Below are 20252 nucleotides of genomic sequence, written 5' to 3'. Positions count from 1 at the left end.
ATACATTCAAATAGGTTTAGATGACACTGTTCGAACTTTAAAATCTGTCAAGTGACTGTGAAATTGGTTGAATCTTTTAGTTTCCAAAACGCAACAAACCATTGGAAAGCTAAACGCATTGGGGAATACACCATCATAACAGAGTTACACAACACACTGAACTACAGAAAAGGTGTTGTATCATGAAGAGACCTTACAGTTATTTGCAAGGAAGAACTGAAAGATGAGTGGGGTTCAGAAGTAACTATCAATGTACAAAAATCATGAACAGGGTGGATGGGGATCTAGTAAAATCCGATTCCTTTACCATGACCTTAAACAGCACAAAACTCCCAGAGCATAACAAAGGCAGGTTTCCTTCACTTAAGCATGTCGCCCCATGTTCCAAATCCAACTTGCTGTTTTAACTGTCAGTTCTTTGGTCATATCACACTAGGATGTAACGGAGAAGCCATTTGTGGTAAGTATGGCAAGGGTGCCCTCAAAGGTGCCATTTGTCCATCCTCTTCAAACTGTGTAAATTACTGTGGGGACCACCCCGCCTGGAATAGAGACTGCAACAATATATCTTGAAGAAAAGAAGGAATGGGAGATCAAAACGACAACCTTCCACATTCATTACATCTTTTGCTGCCACTCTTAAAATTCATATTCTGACAGCCAGTTTCACAAATGTAGATTGTTACTGTCAGTCTGCATTTGTCAGTGCAATTGCAAAGCTGCAGTTACTTCAGAGATCATCGATCTCCCCCCCCCCCCCCAACGTGAGAAACAAATGGGAATCATCAACCACAGGCAAAAACAGGTATCAAACCACGCCAACGGTGAGTCTGCTTCGGAGCTAATGGCATGTCAAGTCTGCCAGGGGCAACTTTCTCACCCCCTGACTGAATGGAGGGAGAGTGTGAAATCGCAACCCCCTTGACAAATGGCTTCCACACTAGAGTGGAACTGAAACTTCTAGCACAGACACACCTCCTGTGCTTGCATTTGCAAGAAACACATTTCAAAGCCACTGGCGCCCCGTGCTATGGGGTTATAACTTCCACTGCAAGGATAACTTTATTGTGGAAATATCCAAGGAAATGATTGCTGTGTTTGTCAATAATGCACAGCACTTCTCTACTCTCTTTATGGTCACTGCCCTACAAGCAGTAGCCACTGAAGTTCCATGAGGTCAGAAGATTACTATCTGCTTACTGTATTTACCTCCGCAGCATGTGATAGACTCTGACGTTCTCACACACTTTATACAACAATCCCCTGCCCATTTCTTCAATGCCCATAATCTATTATGGGGCTCAAACTCAACTTGCTCTAAGGATTTAATTGATTATCCTCTGTCACTGACCTTTCTTTCTGCTCCCGAGCTCTTGCAGACTCCATTCAGTGGGAAGTAACTGATGCCCTTCATTCCAGGGACCACCCCCCACTGTGGATCAACCTACTGGATGGAGCATTACTTGGAAGGAAGCAGTGGAAATGGATGGTCAGCAGAGCTAACTGAATGCCGTTCAGTCAACTGACTGTGTCTGAACACTGAAGCAGTGTCCAGGAATGGCTGGACGACATCACACAAGTGATCCACCATGCTGCTGACTTACAGGAGGCAACCTGTACCTTGGTGGACAAACGAGTGCCGCTCAGTGATCTGGGCTAGGAACATGGCTCTCTGACAGTTTACATACCACCAAACAGCAGACAACCTCACAGCCTTTTGCATCATGGCAGCCAAGGCTCAATGCACGACTAAGGAGAGCAAGAAATGGTCATGACAAGCACTCCTGAACTCTAGCACCCATTCCACTTGTCCCAAAAAAGTATGAGACACCATCAGAAGGACTCCCAGTAAATACAGTCGTTTAGCAATAGCTGCAGTGCTGAAACAAGGGTATCTCCAAACAATGTCCAGAGACATAGCTCAGATAATTGCAGAGCATTTTGAAATGACTACTACCAATGCCATCCAGGATCAGGTGTTCCGCCACTACAGTGCATAGAGAGGGGCCAGTTGGACTTCATATCTAACAAGTCTGAATTTTCAACTGTCCTTTCTCCACGTGGGAGCTGAATTCGACACTGAGGCTCATGATACTGCACTAACTACAACCAAATTCAGTACAGCATATTTCAACATTTCCAAGCAGCATTAAAGAAAATCCTCTTCAAATGTTTTAATTTGATATGGGAGACGTGCCACTTTCCCAACTAATGGAGAGAGGCAATTTTGATATCTCTCCTCACACCTGGAAAGGACCGAATGTAGCCCAGTAGTTACCAGAGGTGTGTAGGAAAAACTCTGAGACGAATGGCTAACCATCATGTAGTTTGGATGTCAGACCTTAGCTGCTCTCAGTGTGGATTCAGATTTCAATCCACTGTTGACAATTTGACCCTCCTAGAGGCAGCTATTCAACAGGCTTTCCTACACAACCATAAGTGTATCGGTGTATTCTTTGACATCAGTAAGGCATACAACACTATTTGGAGACACTGTATTCTAGGGCAGCTCCACCAATAGAAATTTTCGTGGCAACTGTCCTGAGTCAGCAACGTGCTGTCAAATCATTTTAAGCAGGAGAATGGTGTTCATCAGGGCAGTGTTTTAAATGTTACCCTCTTTGCCAAAGCCATAAACAGTACCACCTATACGGTAAAGAGACTTGTACAATGCTGCTTATTTCTGGATGATTTGCAGTTTTCTGTTCTTCCTCCAGTGTAACAAGAGTAAGATGTCAGTTACAACTTACAGTGCAGAGGTCAGAGGGGTGGGCTGTAAAGGCAGATTTTCAATTTTTTGCAAATAAGAGTGTGTGTGTGTGTGTGTGTGTGTGTGTGTGTGTGTGGTCATTTTAACTGTTCTCAGCCTATTTTTAATTTACCTGATTTGAACATAAGGGACACCATTCTATAGGTTTCTGGGCCTTAGTTTTAACTCCAAATTGTCATGGTTGCTGCACCTGAGAGACCAGAAAGCCAGAACCAAGAAGCCAAAAAACATCTTAAAATGCCTTAGCCACAGGTCTTGGGGAGTGGACAAGGCATGTCTGCTTCAGATTTATTGGGCTTTCAAGTGATTGCGGCTAGACTATGGGTGCAGAGTGTATGGGTGGCTGAAGCTGGTGAAGTGCCACTCACCATTCAGCAACAGTTCCCCATGGTGCAAAGGGTATTTAAGTTCCTCGCTGCTCCAAATTACCAGCATACCATACTGTTGCTCGTCCATCTCTGGAATATCTTTTCTCCACTCGTCTATGAGGAGCAAGGCGATTTGGGATCCACATGCAGAGTGTGCTGGAGAAACTTGGTGTGGACCAAGCTCAGCCTCAACTCCAAGATCTGAACTGTCTTCCACCCGATTACTGCGGAGGCCCATAGTAATTTTAGATTAAGTACAGTATAGGAGAAGTTGCACTCCTACATATATTTTTAATACCAATATAATGGAAGGAAACATTCCACGTGGGAAAAATTATATATAAAAACAAAGATGAGGTGACTTACCGAACAAAAGCGCTGGCAGGTCGATAGACACACAAACAAACACAAACATACACACAAAATTCAAGCTTTCGCAACAAACTGTTGCCTCATCAGGAAAGAGGGAAGGAGAGGGGAAGACGAAAGGAAGTGGGTTTTAAGGGAGAGGGTAAGGAGTCATTCCAATCCCGGGAGCGGAAAGACTTACCTTAGGGGGAAAAAAGGACAGGTATACACTCGCACACACGCACATATCCATCCACACATACAGACACAAGCAGACATATTTCATATGTCTGCTTGTATTTATAGATGGGTCTAAACATGAGGACACTGCTGAGAGCTCTGTAGTTTTCCCTGATTGTGTCCTCAAGATCGGACTGCCTCAATACTTTAGTATCTTTGACATAGAGTTATATGTGATCCTGTAAGCACTGGGACAGATGAAACATGTTCTAAATTCCTTGTCTGTTCCGATCCCCTGAGTGCTCTTCACTCTCTACAATGCTTGTAGCCAGCAGATACAGTAGTTCAGAATATCTAGGATGCCCTCCTCCAACTACAAAGGTTGGGGAAGGAGGTGGCTTTCTGCTGGGTACCAGGGCACATGGGTATTGGATGCAATGAAAGAGCACTTGTAGCAACCAAGGAGGCATGTCGCGATCCTCAATTCATTCAGTATGCTGTCCTCCTGCATGGTATCACCTAGCTGTTGAGGTACAGAGTCATGCGAAGATTGGCTGTAAGTGACAGATAACAAGCTGCTTCTTGTAAAGTCCACAATGTGGGTATCGCGTAACTCTTTCCAGTCACACAGGGAGGATGAGGTCCTCATTACTTGAATTCAGGTAGGACACAGCACTATGACACATGGCTTCTTGCTCCATTGAGAGGACCCTCCAATGTTGAGTGCATGCAGTGTACAGATCACATGCACCACATTTTACTAGACTGTGTATTATTTTCAGACCAGAGGGTGGAAGCTCATTTGGCGAAAGATTTCCCCTCTAGTTTAGCTGTGCAGCAAATGAATGTGGTACATTAAAATATTGCCAAATTTGTTGCCTAAAATTTTGAGATGACTTTTTTGATGTGTTGTTAGGGTAACTGGCTCATCCGTGTTTTTAGTGAGTGATATACTTTCACTTATTAGTTTTAGAACATTTAAATACTTCTAACACAATCTTCCATGATGTGAGCTAGTATGATTGTGCAGATGCTCATGGGTAAGACTGAATGAGAGAGAGAGGACGCGATTTTACCTTGTATTACTTTTTATCTCTTTTCTCGCATTTTCTCCATTTAGCCACATTTTTTTCAACTAATTTTACACACACACACACACACACACACACACACACACACACACACACACACACTACACACACACACTAGTTTGCAGTCGGTGCCTCTGAGTATCTATGACGTATCATTTGAGACATAAGCCACGCTCATTTCCAAATCCATTCAAGAAACGCATTGACTGTGGACGCATATTCTTCCTGCAGGTAGTGAAGTGAAACTTGGCAACAATACAGAATATGTATGGGAACTCTGTAATCCTCAAGTTGTTTTCTGTATGGTACAGCATTATCCTGCTAAATTCACTTGGTGTATTCTTGTCATCTCCATTCTTGAATCTGAGTGATTTTCACTTAACGTGGGACACTGGGTTATTAATTTATGGTTTTGAGTTTAAAAAAATTGTTCCAAACAGAAATTCCAATTAATCTTGTCTTTTAATTTGTGATTTGTCTGTCCTAGCCACCATTGGGGCAATAAGGGAGAAATGAATGCTGAAGATGTTCATTGGCTCTGAGGTAACGGAGTTGAGCTGTAAAGTGGAGGTTGCATATCTCAATGGAGGCCAGCTTTTGACCTCTTCTGTGACAGAGCTAGATGCAGCCATATCAGAATCAAAAAGGAAATCTTATGAAAACTTCTCCATCATAAGTCTTCTCGTTACTTTCAGCTTCCCATAGTCTTAGAGCGAAAACCTTAAGAAACTTTGTACTTGATAATGCCTTCTTCCACTTCTGCTAACATAATTCTTGGGTTTCATGAACACACAATTTTATTTATGAATTTGTGGCACTGAATAATTTATTAACTGGGTTTTTTATGCATCTACTCCAACTACCATATTTGCATGCTACTTGAGTGTGACACAGAACACCACGTAAACAACGATCATTTCAAAGTACAAACTTCATAATATCTTATTAATCACGCTGATTTATGCTTACTCATGTTACATATACAGTAATTTATGTTTTATTAACATTGACATTTGTCATGAGGATATAATAGTAAATACAGTGTATATTGTAATATGGCATTTTTTTCCATTAGTTTACTGAACACAACAGCAAACATCAACAGGAAATTAATCATCAACAACATACTCAAATCAAAAATGGTACCTGATAAACACACTAAAAGCAGTCTACTTGATATCTATTACTGCACTTTGTTCACACAGTTTACTGAAGGTAATTCATGAGGATAGTCAACTACAATAATAAACAATTTTTTTGGTTCCCAATTTGAGAGTAGAAACATACCCAAGGTGCACTGCATCACAATCACCTGGGCAGACAACAGTTGGCAACAGGAGACCAATGTCAGGATGGTTTGTGGCTGGTGATTGGCAGTTGTTGGCTGTTGTGCGGCAAGGAACTCCTGAGCATAAACTGTTCTGATCTTGATGAAGTCACAATCTCTTTCTCAGAAATGATTCTGGGAGGTTTTGCAATAACTGGTCGGTTAGAAAGTGAAGCAAATTATCTTTGAGGTACCATCAGGCTGACACTTTTAGCTAACATCTGAAATGTGGTTAAAAAATAACAAAAGGAGTGACTCAAACTTGTACCTTCATGTCTAAATTGCACAACCTTTCCCATTAGACCACAAACAGATTCAACACTACAACAGGTCGAGCAGAAGACAACATTTTTTGCAGAAACTTCTGCTTCCTACATTGTTCCCATGTTGTGCAGTTGGTCAGATTTAGAATCTGAGGGAGGCCAGTTTTATTTGCACCTTAAGTGAACAACTTGGGATTTTGACTACTGCAGCCAACCAGTAGCCAGGTTTTGTGTCATAGACTGTACCCTAATGGTTCCGTGCCAGCACAGTTCTATACCACTGCATCCATCTGTCCCTGTCATCAGAAGTTTTCTTATAACTGAATGATGGCAGGGAGAAGAAGGGATGCCAATTTTCTTTATACTTCTCATGAAAAATTATGTTGATATAGCTATAGTTCAGTGTACAAGCTAGATGTTCTTTACAGATTTATTTTGAACCTGTAACATCTGTATATGCACACCCTTTGCAGCCAACATTGTGTCTACAGTAGTTTCATACAGTTTGGAGAATAGGCCAAGGATGATTTTGAGAAGATAAGAGATGAAGATGGGTGTGTGTTACATGATACACCTACAAAACAACTTTTCTCCAGAATTCTTCCAGTATGGATAAGTGCTGTTGTTTTAGCAAGATCACCCAACCGCTGTCGGTTACATAAAAGTGGTGCAGATGAACAGATGCCAAGTGATTTATATCAGGAGGCATTCCATAGCTTGTCCATTTTCTTGTTTGGCTATATATTGTAGGCAAGCATCGATAAAACTGGAAATTGATGAAACTCTGGCCCTTTATACAAAAAGTAACATGTCATTTCCTCCAAGTCCTTCAGAATTTCTTCGATGTTACCTGATTTTTAAGTACTGTACCTCAAACAGGAAAAAGGAAACCTTATAATATCATTTTGTTGTCCATCTGTCTGTCTGTTAAGACCCATTTTCTCATGAACGGCTATAGGTAACAAGCTGAAATTTATGTCAGTTACTGAGGTGTAAAAAATTTAAGCTTCTACATTAATGTAATCAAAAGATATAGTCATCTATGTCATGTATTTTGATACAAACTCACTCATCAAAGCCATTAGGGTACTTCCCATTGACCTAGAATCATAAAATTTGGTAAGAAGCAATGTTTCATGGTACAAGTAAAGGAAAATAGTCATAAATTCGCAGTCTGTAAGTACATCACAAAAAAATATTTTCCCTTTGCTATTTGTTGATCTGTCTGTCTGTTTAAAGTCCTTTTTCTTAGGAACAGGTAGAGGTACCAAGTCGAAATTTATGTCAAATACTAAGGTCTAGGTGCTCTAAAAAAGGTAAGCTTCTAAGTCAATGCACTCAAAAGATATGGCCATATACATACACAATTTATTGATATTTGCAAACTCACTCATCAAATCCTACTGATGAACTATCTATTTACATGTCAGGCCTAGTACTAGCTTCAGAAGTACATATACTGAAATTGGAATGATAATGAGAAGGTCAGAGGACTGGCCATCCTCTGTATTTTTTTTTAAAAAAGGACTGAGTGAAGTTCTCATCGATGGAATCTGAAATATGTCATGGAATATCTGCCCTGAACCAGTGATGAAAACACAATGAACAATATCAATCTGCAGCTCTCAGGTTCAAATCTTGGTTATAAATACAAAAAGGAGGTCTAGCATTAAAGCACATAACTAGAAACCGAGGGGCCAACGGACTGGATCTCAGTTGGACCATGGTTTTTCAGCCTTCATTTTAACCTAGCCCTCACTTCTCTACAATGTGAGGAGTTGCTAGAAACAACAAGAATGGCTGGACCACATCACACAAGTGATCCACCACGCTGCTGACTTGCAGGAGGCAACCTGTACCTTTGTGGACCAACAAGTGCCACTCAGCAATCTGGGCTAGGCATGTGGCTCTACAACAGTGTGTCTATTTGATGATAAAAGCAATCTAGATGAATGTTCACTCCTTGCTTATTCACCTAATCATAGTTACAAAACTGCATCTTCAGAGCCTTTTTCAAAAGATTGTTTTAATTTCAACTTACAATGTAGTCATTTATATTTCATTTTTAGCAGTTGCCAGAAAATGCAAAGAAATATTTACACTACATTTGCACAAATATTAGGAGCAAACATTCTGTCAACGATGAGGTCATTAGAGATCGAGCATAAGTGTAGATTGGGGAGATGTGTATGTATTCAGCAAGGTCCTCTACAAATGAACCCTCCCAGTATTTGTCTTAAACAGTTTAGTATAACCTACAGAAAACCTACATCAGGATGGCTGGATGAGGATTTGAACTGTTGTTCTCCAGAATGCAATCCCGTGTCTTACCACTACAATGTCATGCACAGTTAAAAAAATAATAATAATAATAATACATCAACAACTTGCCATACAACATAAACTAATAAAACAACACGTTCCCACATACAAGTATGCACCACAAAATGTAATGGAGAATGATGAATACAAATTATACTGAAACAAAACCATTATAACAGATGAAACAACACCACATAACAAACCTGACATCATACTCACCAATAAAAAGAAGAAATTAACACAACTAATTGAAATATCCATACCCAGTACAACAAATATACAGAAGAAAACAGGAGAAAAAATTGAAAAATACATCCAACTGGCTGAGGAAGTCAAGGACATGTGGCATCAGGATAAAGTTTGTCAATTATACTATCAACTACAGAGAGGCAAAACAAGCAAGAGAAAAATACCTTGATGATCTCTGTATTTCAGTTGAGGACAACATGAGCAAGGGAAATATCGACAAGACCTATAAATGTGTGAGACATTGCTTTGAAGACAGAAGAAACAAATGTAGGGCTGTGATGGACGAAAATGGCAATATGTCGGATGACGATGATGAAGTTGCAAGAAGATGGAAACAATATATAGGAAAACTGTACAGCGGACCAGACCTGTCTGAAAACATCATGGAAGAAGAAACAGAAGTAGATGCACACAACATAGGTGAACCTATATTAAAGGTAGAGTTTGAACTAGCTCTGAAAAAATTGAAAAACAACAAATCGCCTGGTATAGACAATATCCCAGCCGAACTTCTGAAATCTGGAGGAGCAAAACTGAATCAGGAGTTGTATAATCTTGTTTTCAACATGTACGAGCAGGGTAAAATTCCTACAGATTTTGAGAAAAACATTATGGTCCCCATTCCAAAGAAGGCAAATGCTACAAGATGTGAAAATTATAGGACACTCAGCCTAGTTACTCACGCCTCTAAAATATTAACCTCAATTATCCTAAAATGCATAGAACAAAAAGTCGAAGCTACACTCTCCGAAGACCAGTTTGGATTCCGGAAAGATAGAGGAACCAGAGAAGCAATATTTGCTCTAAAACTAATAATAGAGAAACGACTAGACAAAAACCTGAAAATGTACATAGCTTTCGTAGATGTAGAGAAAGCCTTTGATAATGTTAAATGGGATAAGATGTTTGAGGTACTCAAAAAAGTAGGAATAGACCATAAAGATAGAAAAATGATATGGAACCTGTACAAAAATGAGACAGCAGTTATCCGTGGATGGACGAAACAAGAAGAGGTGCAGATACGGAAAGGTGCCCGGCAAGGTTGCGCACTAGCCCCTGTTATCTGTAACGTATACATTGAAGAGGCGCTGAAAAAAGTATCGGAAAATTCACAGACAGGTGTAGCAATTCATGGCCAACGAATAGATATGATAAGATATGCCGATGATATAGCTGTCCTGGTTGAAAGTGAAGATCTTATAGTCCTACTGAATATAATGGATAAAGTTATGGGTGAAGAATATAATATGAGACTTAATAAAGCAAAAACAAAAGTAATGGCATGCGACAAAGAAGATCAAGTGAAAGTCCAAGTTCATGTAGGCAATGAACTGCTTGAACAAGTTGATAAATTTACTTATCTGGGCAGTAATATTACCAGGGATGGAAGGAGCAAGGCAGAAGTGAGAAGTAGAATAGCTCAAGCAAAGGCTGCTTTTAACAAGAAGAAAAACATATTAACATCTAAGAGCATCAGCCTTGAAACCAGGAAAAGATTTTTGAAATCATATGTGTGGAGTGTGGCATGCTATGGGTGTGAAACATGGACTCTCTGGACAGAGGAACTGCAGAAGCTAAATTCTTTTGAAATGTGGTGCTATAGACGCATGCTCAAAATAAAATGGATCGACAAGGTCACAAACGAAGTGGTTCTGGAAAGAGCAGGTGAGAAGAGAAGCTTCTGGAGTTTCATTGTTAAAAGAAGAGTGCAATTTACAGGCCATCTATTAAGACATAAAGGACTCCTGAACACAATCATAGAGGGATATGTCGAGGGAAAAAGACCAAGAGGAAGACCACGACTGAGGTACATGGATCAAATCGTGAAAGATGTGGGATGTAACACCTATAAAGAAATGAAGAAAAAAGCTGAAAGACACACAGAATGGAGACAAGCTGCCATTGTAGCTGTTGCAAACCAATCCTTGGATTGGCCACTACAGAAGAAGAAGAAGAAGAAGACTATCAACTACAGGAGTCATACCACATAATATCCACCAGTACATCAACACAATACAGCTACACCCAAACTTATATATACAACTACAGAAATCTGTAATTATTGATACATGTTCAATTACCCGACAGTTCCTAAATGCAATGTAACATATACCGTACAGTAAAAGGAAGTCACGCTTGATCAAGGTCCACGTCACTTTCCATTTTTGACCAGACATAACGTCTGAGAAAAGAAAGAATAATAATAAACAAGATGTTAAATGGGCCCTGACACCGCTTCTAAATTGTCCAGAACACAAAGAGAGATTCCTGAAAGTGCAGCCAGAAATCTTAGCACAGAGCTCATCACCATCAGCATAAGAAGAGATTTATGTGCACATCAAGAAACTTAAAAGCAATAAAGCATAGGGGAGGACAGAAATGTAGCAGAACTCTTGAAAAATTTAGGCTCAAATTCACTTAAAGAAATTACTCAAATAATCAAAAACATCTGGCAAACCGAAAAAGTCCAGGATCTACATCTACATCTACATTGATACTCCGCAAGCCACCCAACGGTGTGTGGCGGAGGGCACTTTACGTGCCACTGTCATTACCTCCCTTTCCTGTTCCAGTCGCGTATGGTTCGCGGGAAGAACGACTGTCTGAAAGCCTCCGTGCGCGCTCTAATCTCTCTAATTTTACATTCGTGATCTCCTCGGGAGGTATAAGTAGGGGGAAGCAATATATTCGATACCTCATCCAGAAACGCACCCTCTCGAAACCTGGCGAGCAAGCTACACCGCGATGCAGAGCGCCTCTCTTGCAGAGTCTGCCACTTGAGTTTATTAAACATCTCCGTAATGCTATCACGGTTACCAAATAACCCTGTGACGAAACGCGCCGCTCTTCTTTGGATCTTCTCTATCTCCTCCGTCAGACCGATCTGGTACGGATCCCACACCGATGAGCAATACTCAAGTATAGGTCGAACGAGTGTTTTGTAAGCCACCTCCTTTGTTGATGGACTACATTTTCTAAGCACTCTCCCAATGAATCTCAACCTGGTACCCACCTTACCAACAATTAATTTTATATGATCACTCCACTTCAAATCGCTCCGCACGCATACTCCCAGATATTTTACAGAAGTAACTGCTACCAGTGTTTGTTCCGCTATCATATAATCATACAATAAAGGATCCTTCTTTCTATGTATTCGCAATACATTACATTTGTCTATGTTAAGGGTCGGTTGCCACTCCCTGCACCAAGTGCCTATCCGCTGCAGATCTTCCTGCATTTCGCTACAATTTTCTAATGCTGCAACTTCTCTGTATACTACAGCATCATCCGCGAAAAGCCGCATGGAACTTCCGACACTATCTACTAAGTCATTTATATATATTGTGAAAAGCAATGGTCCCATAACACTCCCCTGTGGCACGCCAGAGGTTACTTTAACGTCTGAAGACGTCTCTCCATTGATAACAACATGCTGTGTTCTGTTTGCTAAAAACTCTTCAATCAAGCCACACAGCTGGTCTGATATTCCGTAGGCTCTTACTTTGTTTATCAGGCGACAGTGCGGAACTGTATCGAACGCCTTCCGGAAGTCAAGAAAAATAGCATCTACCTGGGAGCCTGTATCTAATATTTTCTGGGTCTCATGAACAAATAAGGCGAGTTGGGTCTCACACAAACGCTGTTTCCGGAATCCATGTTGATTCCTACATAGTAGATTCTGGGTTTCCAGAAATGACATGATACGCGAGCAGAAAACATGTTCTAAAATACTACAACAGATCGACGTAAGAGATATAGGTCTATAGTTTTGCGCATCTGCTCGACGACCCTTCTTGAAGACTGGGACTATCTGTGCTCTTTTCCAATCATTTGGAACCCTCCGTTCCTCTAGAGACTTGCGGTACACGGCTGTTAGAAGGGGGGCAAGTTCTTTCGCGTACTCTGCGTAGAATCGAATTGGTATCCCGTCAGGTCCAGTGGACTTTCCTCTATTGAGTGATTCCAGTTGCTTTTCTATTCCTTGGACACTTATTTCGATGTCAGCCATTTTTTCGTTTGTGCGAGGATTTAGAGAAGGAACTGCAGTGCGGTCTTCCTCTGTGAAACAGCTTTGGAAAAAGGTGTTTAGTATTTCAGCTTTACGCATGTCATCCTCTGTTTCAATGCCATCATCATCCCGTAGTGTCTGGATATGCTGTTTCGAGCCACTTACTGATTTAACGTAAGACCAGAACTTCCTAGGATTTTCTGTCAAGTCGGTACATAGAATTTTGGAAAATTGTTCTGATTCATCCACTACATAAAAAAGATAATAAATGAGATGTAAACAACTATAGAGGGATCGCTCTATAGCCAGTCACCTACAAAATTCTATCAGCTTGTCTCTCGAATAGAACACAATAGCAACTAGGACCCAAAGCAGAAGACTATCAAGCAGTATTCAGACTGAACAGATCATGTCCTGAGCAAATTTTCAACCTCAAATACATATTCAAAATGCGAGCTCTCAGACAAAAACCTGAAGTATGCACATTTGTAGATTTCAAAAAAGCATATGATTCAATAGACCGGCTCACTATGCCAAATTTTAGAAGAGAGGCGATTAGATCCCAAAACACAAGAAATCATAAAACAAACACTATTTGGCATGAAATCTAAAGTAAAGCCTTCGACATTCAAACAAGTGTGACACAAGTTGACATTCAAACAGGTGTGACACAAGGTGATGGACTCTCTCCTATTCTGTTCAACGTAGTTCTAGACAAAGTTATGGACGAATGGGAAAAAGAACTCAAGAAATGTGGGTTTTGGAAGCCAATCCTACTGGGCATTGCCAAAAACAACCTTTACCTACCATATCTTACATTTGTAAACGACCTGGTGATATTAACAGAGGATGAGCAGACTGCAGTCAAACAGCTGGAAATACTTAAAGAATGTGCAGAGAAAGAGGGTTTACAAATTTCATTTGAGAAAACTGAACTCTTTTTGTTCAAAACCAGAAATTGCAAGCTTGAAGACAAAATAGGGTGAAATTGACAGGGTCCCATACATTAAATATCTTGGAGAATTCATCGACCGACAGGTACTGAAAACATCTCACAGCAACATGGCCTCCAAAAAATTAAAAAAGGGGTAGGGTTAACGGAAAACCTCTACAACAAAAAATCAACGTCAAGAGTGCAAAAATTCTACATTACAATACTGTCATAAAACCAGCAATCCTCTACGCAAGTGAAACGCTAACCCTTAACAGAAAACAACAACTTGAAGACATCAAAACAGAAGAGAGAAAGATCATCAGGAAAAATCTAGGGGAAAACATACCCAAGACAGTTATAGGCTACAATCAATTAAAACGACAGAAAAGTTTTCAAACATTGAAATTGATATTAGGAAAATGCAAATGAAATTCTTTGGCCATCTCAGCTGACTACCAGAATATCAAATGACAAAAGAATAACAGATTATGTAACCTCACTTAAGAAATCCACACTTTGGTTAGATGAAATTCGAAAGGACCAAAATAATGCAAATATAAGACCAGCCAAAGAGACACCTTCAGACACAAAGTAGACAAATTGGAAGTTATATCAGAGCAACCAAAAGCAAAAACAGTATAGAACACAGTCTGAGCATAAACAAGCCTTAAAAATTGATCGAGTTATTTGCCAATAATAATAATAATAAATAATAATAATCAGTAGGGTGTTAACATAAACACAGACAGATCGAATATAAATTTCAATCAGAAAATTCAAAAATCATAAGGAAGTGTTTTACTTGAATTGCTTTACCTTAATGTCATGATGAACTATCCCTTGGGAATGGATGTACTCAATTCCGCAAACCAGATGGCGAAATCCTTTGAGGCATTGTGTAATATCTATGGGTATCTTTTTATTATTTCTATTATTTAGCCATTGCAGAAGTGTTTGATCACATAGCTGCATCTGTATATAAAGTGTGGCACAATCTCTCTGAAACATAGCAGAAACAATGGTTCAGCTCAATTACCATTGCTACCACACATATCATCATAACATTGCTACATTACATTGACAAAAAATATGGGAACTAACTTCTATGGTAACATCTAGTGTCACTTCTAAAACAAAACAGGAAAGATCTCAACAATTTGGAAGCTTCAGTATCACAAAAATGCCTTTCATATCTACCAGAACTATAACACACACACACACACACACACACACACACACACACACACACACACACACACACACACACAAAGTAGTACATATATTCTTTTCTTCAGTATCTGCCTTCTTGTTAATGTCCTTGTCTATATTTCAAAACTTCCTCTTCCATGAAAGAAAGGAAAGATAGGATAGGAAAGGAAATACTCTATGTACAAAAAACCATTTCTTTATTTGCCTAAATCAGTTTAGGGAAAACACGGAAAATGCGGATGGCTGGACAGCGATCTGAAATACCTTCCTTCCAAGTGCAACCACACAAAGTACCTACACACTTAATCAAGTAAGGGAAAGCAGTATTCAGTTTACGGTCTGCAGTCTGTCGGATTTTTTTTTTTTTTTTTTTTTATTTATTTTTTAACAGGGGAGGGAAGCGGGAGCTGGTAAATCTGTTGTTTGATTATGATGAAGCCAGAATATAGTTTAACATCAGCCATGAATGCTTTCCAACACTGTGCAGGTGCTGGGCAATTTTGGAGCTTTTCAGCATCTCTAAACAGCCCACTGCATACATCTCATTGACATTATCAGCAGCACAACTAAACTTCTCAAAAACTGAAAAAGAAGCATTGGACATATTCTGTTATATAAACAAATCGCTAGTTTATCTGGTCAAAACAAAGTTTTATCTCACCATAGATCAAAAGCTCTTGACATCACTCTTTGGTACCTAACCCAAAGCACAGCACAAAGCCTACAACAGTGGGTCCTATTTTTAAGTAACCCAATGCCCACCACCCTACACCAATGCATAAGGGGTTTCACACTTACCAATAAAAACCAATTAAAAATTTGAGACAGTAGGTGTACTGATTCCAGCTGGATGCAAACACATGGCATATGCTGGAAAAATTCCTCACATCTAATGAAGCAGTCAGATCAATATGACAGAACTGCTACTGTAGAGGGTGATACGATATGTGCAACATGGCCACACATTGACAGTGATATTGAATGAATGGTCTCAGTACACTATTTTTCTTCATGATTCATAATTAAGATATCTTGGGAGCCTGTGCACATGTATTCTGCTGGCCCTTTCAAAAAGGGATTGTAGTTGCCAGTGGAACATCCTCTCTAAATGCCCAGATACTAATGACCACCATATGAGCCACAATACAGGCTGTGGCATCAATTTTCGCAAGTGAAGGAGCTCTTCACACCACCATTATTTGAGTAATGACCAGTGATTTTTCTCTGAGGCATTCCAGAAGTTTTTGCAAACTAAATGATATCTACGACCTGACCATTGTTTCATTAACACCAAAGCAGAGCAGTTGGTCAGAACATTTGAGCCTAACATACACGAGGCAATTACGCCTGAGAAAGCTGCACACTTCGCTAGCACTATCACTGCCTGCACATAGTACATAGAATTTTAGTTGGTGTAGATCACAACCCTAACTTCCACCTCTAGCAAGATAGTCATATAACCATCACTCACATAATCACCCTTCTCCACAGAGGCAATCAGAGTTTTGACACGTTTTCTTGCTATGAACCTCTATGCTCTCATTCATGACTGCAGCCTTACAGAGCTGTTCCAAAGGTGCAGATGTAGGATGCTCTTGGACACGATTCAATGAGTTCTAGAAACATTCCTCTCTCTATTATCATATAGATTCATCTGTCTGGGCATGCACCTTCAGCAATACAGCAGGGTTGACATCGTCGTTTTTGGGCACGAGGGTGTCAACTGATAAAAGTGATGGACAGCCAAGAATGGAGAATATGTCAGCTGTGGCTCCAATAGCTCTGATACTACACGTGCGCGCGCGCGCACACACACACCCACACACACACACACACACACACACACACACACACAACTACTCAAAACAACTGTGACACAGACTCTAGACTGCTAGCTGCTATAGGTCCCAAACCTCACTTCCACCTCTAAGTAGACAGTATTACGACCTCCAACCACACTACAGCCCTTCTCCACAGTGGCAACCAGGGGGTTCTGGAAACTACCAATATATTTGGGTCACGAAAGAGGGGTACCTTTAGCACCCACCATGATGACAGTCAAAGCCACCCCTTCCCCACCCCTGCATCTTGGGAGATATGGATAAGTACAGTGTTGCAAATACTGATACGGACTCCATCAAAGCAGCTTAGATGATGCTGCACCTGACAAATGCAACTGACACTCTGAACAACCACTCTCTTGCAATTTATGAAGCTTTCACTTTGCACTTATAACTGTTAATTAATTCAAACTTCACTAGCTGATCTAGACTGCTGCTAATGTCTGGGAATGCTAGTTTGCAATAAAAAGCAAATCAAGTGTAGTCTTAGAAAGAGCTGCTAATAAAATATTTTTGGACATTAATCACTGGTTCCTAGGCAATCCTTTGTCATTCAACTTTGAAAAAAAACACACTACATGCAATCTAGAACTTGTAAGGGGTGTCCCACGAGTATATGCGTAACATATGGTGACAAGCAGATAGAAGTGGATAGTGTTAAATTCTTGGGATTACAGCTTGATAATAAATTCAACTGGGAGGAGCACACCACAAAACTGCAGAAGTGTCTAAACAAATCTTTATTTGCAATATGAATTCTGTCAGACATAGAGGGTATACAAATGAAAAAGCTTACTTTCACTCTGTAATGTCATATGGGATTATTTTTTGGGGTAAGTCATCAAGCCAAGCTAAAGTTTTCCAGGCACAAAAATGTGAAATAAGAGTTATATGTGGTGTGAACTCAAGAACATCCTGGAGAGGCCTGTTTAGGGAGCTAGGGATATTAACTACTGCTTCCCAACATATTTATCCCTTAATAAAATTTGTCATTAAAATATATCACTTTTTCAAACTAATACTAGAAATCAGCCATAAAAATCTTAACAACCAATGATATTAAGTTTAAGAGAAGCCTAAAGGATTTATTGGTGGCCCACTCCTTCTAACTCCATTGATGAATTTCTCAGTAGAACCAACTTTTGTGTGTGTGTGTGTGTGTGTGTGTGTACAATCTAACTTCTGCATCATTTCAGTGCAGTAATGTGTTCTTTGTAAATAAGTTCTGTAGTAGTTCTATTGTATGTTTATTACATTATAAATAAATAAAAACATTTTTTGAATTTTAAATTCAGTGCATTAATGCGATCTTAGTAAATGTGTGTTGTAAAATTATCCTTTCATACAGTGTTTAAAAAAATGATGATGATTCTTCACATGGGACCTGTGGAAGGTAAATTAGCTTATTTGTTTTAGTTGTAAATATTTGTCATGTATTATTGTTTTTCTGACATGTTCTATATACTGGAGGACCTCGTCACTAGGGATCAATTGGAATGGAAGTAAATCTAATCTAATCAGTATACAACAAATTTGGCTTTGCGTAACAGTATTAACTTGGCTCATTAATTTCATTGTGTATTTGCTCATTTAAGACAGATTCTTGTACTGGACTGTGTTGAGCATAGTGTGACAGCTTTTGAACTTTATTTCAGTAACTCACTCCATGCTTTAATGCTGGGTCAGACATAACAAACTGAAATCAGACCCTGAACAAAAAGGTTTCTTTATGTCTTCGTTTTGTTCATATAAAAAAAAGTGCTATTATATGTTACAGGTTCCAGAAGACGATTTTGCAGTTATGTATTGCTGTCAGAACAGTAACAGTGGCAATAACAATAATAATAGCTACAACTTACCTCAGGTGGTATCAGTCGTTTCAGGTTTTTACATGTTATTTCCTCTAAATGGGATGGCACACAAATAGCCTTATCTTCTGAGGATTCTGTACTTGTAGACTTTGAAGAGCATTTATCGGCTGAATCATAGGATTTCTCTTTGCTTTTTAGATGCATATGTGATGCAGATACATGGCTTACTTGTTCATGACTTTCACTGGCACTGCTCTGAGAACTGCTACTGTATGTTGCATTTCCAGACAAAGCATAATTTGCTCTCTGCCCATTACACATCTCACTTGATGGAGACATCCTGTAAGAAACAAGTGGGATTCTCCTTAAAACATTTGTGTTTGAGAAACTAAAAATTTGATTTATTATATCCAGCCATTTCCAGTTATTTGTACATCAGGTCATATGAGGTCCTATTAACTTTCTGAAGATGCAAAATTATGTAGTGAATTCCATATACTGATGAACTGTGCTGGCAATGCCTTTGAAACATCTATTAGCCAAACTGTAAAAAGATAAAAGCTACACACATAATTTGTAGTGATTTTCCAACACACACACACACACACACACACACACACACACACACACACACAGAGAGAGAGAGAGAGAGAGAGAGAGAGAGAGAGAGAGAGAGAGATTATTTACTAATGCTTATCATTTCACAGCTTAAATCATAAATGATCTAAAACTAATACATCAATCAACATCACTGTTGTTATGCACTGCCTGGTGGGGGCCTATAGTGTGTCTGTCGGTTCTTCCTCAATTTCTAATTATGACTCTTCTTTTCTCAAGCTTCAGTTGCTTCTTTTAATTGCCAATAATTTCTGTTGATCTTCAATTCATTAATCACGTGTGTTCTTTGTTCCACTCTACATTTTCGTTCTGTCTTGTGTTTTAGCATCCTATGCAGAAAACACGTCTAACATTTGTGAGCCTAAGAGGTTACTATGAGCAATATTCCCAAAAGTAATAACTAGTGCTGGTTTTATTACTTGACTGAACAGTGTTAAGTTCACTATTACGAAAATCTTTGTCATTTGTGTTCATAAGACAGCTTTTATGAGTAACTCAACAACCAACTCTGATGGTGAGAATACTGAGTTTAGGACATGACTGCTTGGTCATGCCCCACTTGCTTTTTTTTATTTACAAAGGATTACTGTGAAAGTAAGTAAAATATGTTCGATGGTATATTAAAAGTGATAAAATTTTCAGTACATTGTGTGGTATATACTGCATAGAATTTTAATCAGAAATGAGCTGAACAAGTACATACCCATCAGAGGCATCATTTAATGATGTGCTAAGGGAATCATCAGTAATACTGCTTTGACAGTCTAAATTGGAACTCTGCTGGAACGGTTCTAGCCAAGCTGCTTTATAAGCAACAATATTGGGATGATGCAGTTTAGCCAAAAGCTTTACCTCTTGCAGGCTTTTAAGAAAATTATCAACTCTGTGATATCTGAAAATAAATTGTAT

At 39.4% G+C, this 20252-nt stretch overlaps 1 protein-coding gene across 2 annotated transcripts in view; it reads right to left on the bottom strand.

Moving 5' to 3' along the window:
* LOC126485119 (eukaryotic translation initiation factor 2-alpha kinase 1-like) overlaps positions 1–20252 on the bottom strand; it is a 153929-nt gene that overhangs the window by 59028 nt on the left and 74649 nt on the right. For both annotated transcript variants that reach the window (XM_050108753.1, XM_050108754.1), the window contains exons 6-8: positions 20047–20235; positions 18774–19065; positions 14681–14863 (exon numbers count right to left, since the gene is read on the bottom strand). In XM_050108753.1, the coding sequence (XP_049964710.1) occupies positions 14681–14863; positions 18774–19065; positions 20047–20235 (664 nt within the window). The remainder of the gene's footprint in view (positions 1–14680; positions 14864–18773; positions 19066–20046; positions 20236–20252) is intronic.

This window comes from Schistocerca serialis, chromosome 6 (assembly GCF_023864345.2).
Source record: "Schistocerca serialis cubense isolate TAMUIC-IGC-003099 chromosome 6, iqSchSeri2.2, whole genome shotgun sequence".
NCBI classification, from domain to species: domain Eukaryota; kingdom Metazoa; phylum Arthropoda; class Insecta; order Orthoptera; family Acrididae; genus Schistocerca; species Schistocerca serialis.
Note: the sequence above shows the minus strand (reverse complement) of the source record. Positions and strands in the feature narration are given on the sequence as shown.